The 1,311-nt window shown below is 63.6% G+C and overlaps 1 protein-coding gene across 1 annotated transcript in view; it reads right to left on the bottom strand.

Moving 5' to 3' along the window:
* The window catches only part of OVOL1 (ovo like transcriptional repressor 1), a 4,532-nt gene extending 3,242 nt beyond the window's left edge, over window positions 1-1,290 (bottom strand). The window contains exon 1 of the mRNA XM_025193560.1: window positions 468-1,290. Within this exon, the coding sequence (XP_025049345.1) occupies window positions 468-567 (100 nt within the window). The 5' untranslated portion in view covers window positions 568-1,290. The remainder of the gene's footprint in view (window positions 1-467) is intronic.
* Between the last annotated feature and the right edge of the window lie 21 nt (window positions 1,291-1,311).

The raw sequence follows: 1,311 nt of genomic DNA, 5'->3' as shown, positions 1-1,311 counted from the left end.
GCTAGGGGTTGGAGGAGCTCCCAATATCCCCTGCTCCCTCCACCCCAGCCCCTTCTCTGCTCCCAGAGCTAGAAAAAAACCCAGGTGTCCGGGCTCCCCTCCCCAAAAAATAGCTCCTCTGGGCAGGCGATGGCATTTTGCTGCTCTAATCCACCCCGGCCACGTCCCCTGCAATGCCGGCTGCCTCCGTTCTTCTCAGCCACTGACACGTCCCACCCCAGAGCCAGCTGCATCCCAGACCAGGGGAGGGGGAGCTCTCGGGGGTAGGGTTTGAACCCATGTCTTCCTAGCCTGGACAAACCTGGCCTGGTCCAGCAGGACCCTGCTGTGCCTTGCAGCCAGCTCTGGGGTGGAGGCCTGGCCATTGGCTGAGCGTAACGGGGTCAAAGCAGGCCCCGAGGATGCTGCCAACCCACCTCCCCCCACAGTGGATCCCCCAGCCGGTGGGATCCCACCTCCCCACTCACTGGGCACGTAGATCTCCCCCCTTTCCTCATCCGGGAGCTCACTCCAGTTCCTCTTCCCGGTGGAGATGCAGGATTTCTTCACCAGAAAGGCCCGAGGCATGTCTGATCTGGTGGGAGGGGGATCCCCTTTTGGACCAGGCTAGGGGGATCCGGTCAGTGCCTCTGTGCTTCTGGCCTGGGATCTGGTCTCTGTCACCCCCTTTTCCTCCCAGGTGGGGGGATCTGGTTACATTTGCTGGGTTTCTGGGCTGGGATTGAGTTGGGGTTGATCTGGTTAGGGGGTCAGATTTGCTGTTTTGGAGCTGGGATCTGGTTGCTTTTGATCCTTTTCCCTCAGGCTGGTGGTGGGGATTCAGTCCCTTGCAGCCCTTTGGGGATGGGGGGATCTGGATCCCGGGCTGCTGGAAGGCAGCAGGTGAGCGCGACTCGTTTCACTCCAGCTCCAGCCTGGAGCCTGGCTCGGGATCCGGTCTGTGCCCGGGGATCCAGTCAGTTCCTTCCCCCTTGGTTGTCCAAATGGGGGGGGGCGTCCTGCTCACTGTCCCTTCCCTGGGTCGCCAAGCTGGGATCTGGTCCCTTCCAGTGGGTCCCAGAGCTGGGATCTGGCAGCAGCGGAGATCGGGTGGGTTTTGCCCCCTTTTGCTCCAGGCTTGATGGGTAAGGGGGATCCAGTTCGGCTGGCTGCGCCTTGGCAGGGGGTCGGGTCCGTTTCGCCCCCTTGTCAGGCAGAGCAGGGGGGGATCCGGTGGCTCTCTGGGATCCCGCGGGGAGCCGGTCGGGTCCGCTGCCCGCGCTCCGGTGGGTTTGCTCCGTCTCTGCCGGGCGCGCGGGCTCCCCGCCCGCT

This window comes from Alligator sinensis, unplaced genomic scaffold (genome assembly GCF_000455745.1).
Source record: "Alligator sinensis unplaced genomic scaffold, ASM45574v1 scaffold1318_2, whole genome shotgun sequence".
NCBI classification, from domain to species: domain Eukaryota; kingdom Metazoa; phylum Chordata; order Crocodylia; family Alligatoridae; genus Alligator; species Alligator sinensis.
The sequence above is the reverse complement of the archived record's forward strand: the minus strand, read 5'-3'. Positions and strand labels throughout refer to the sequence as shown.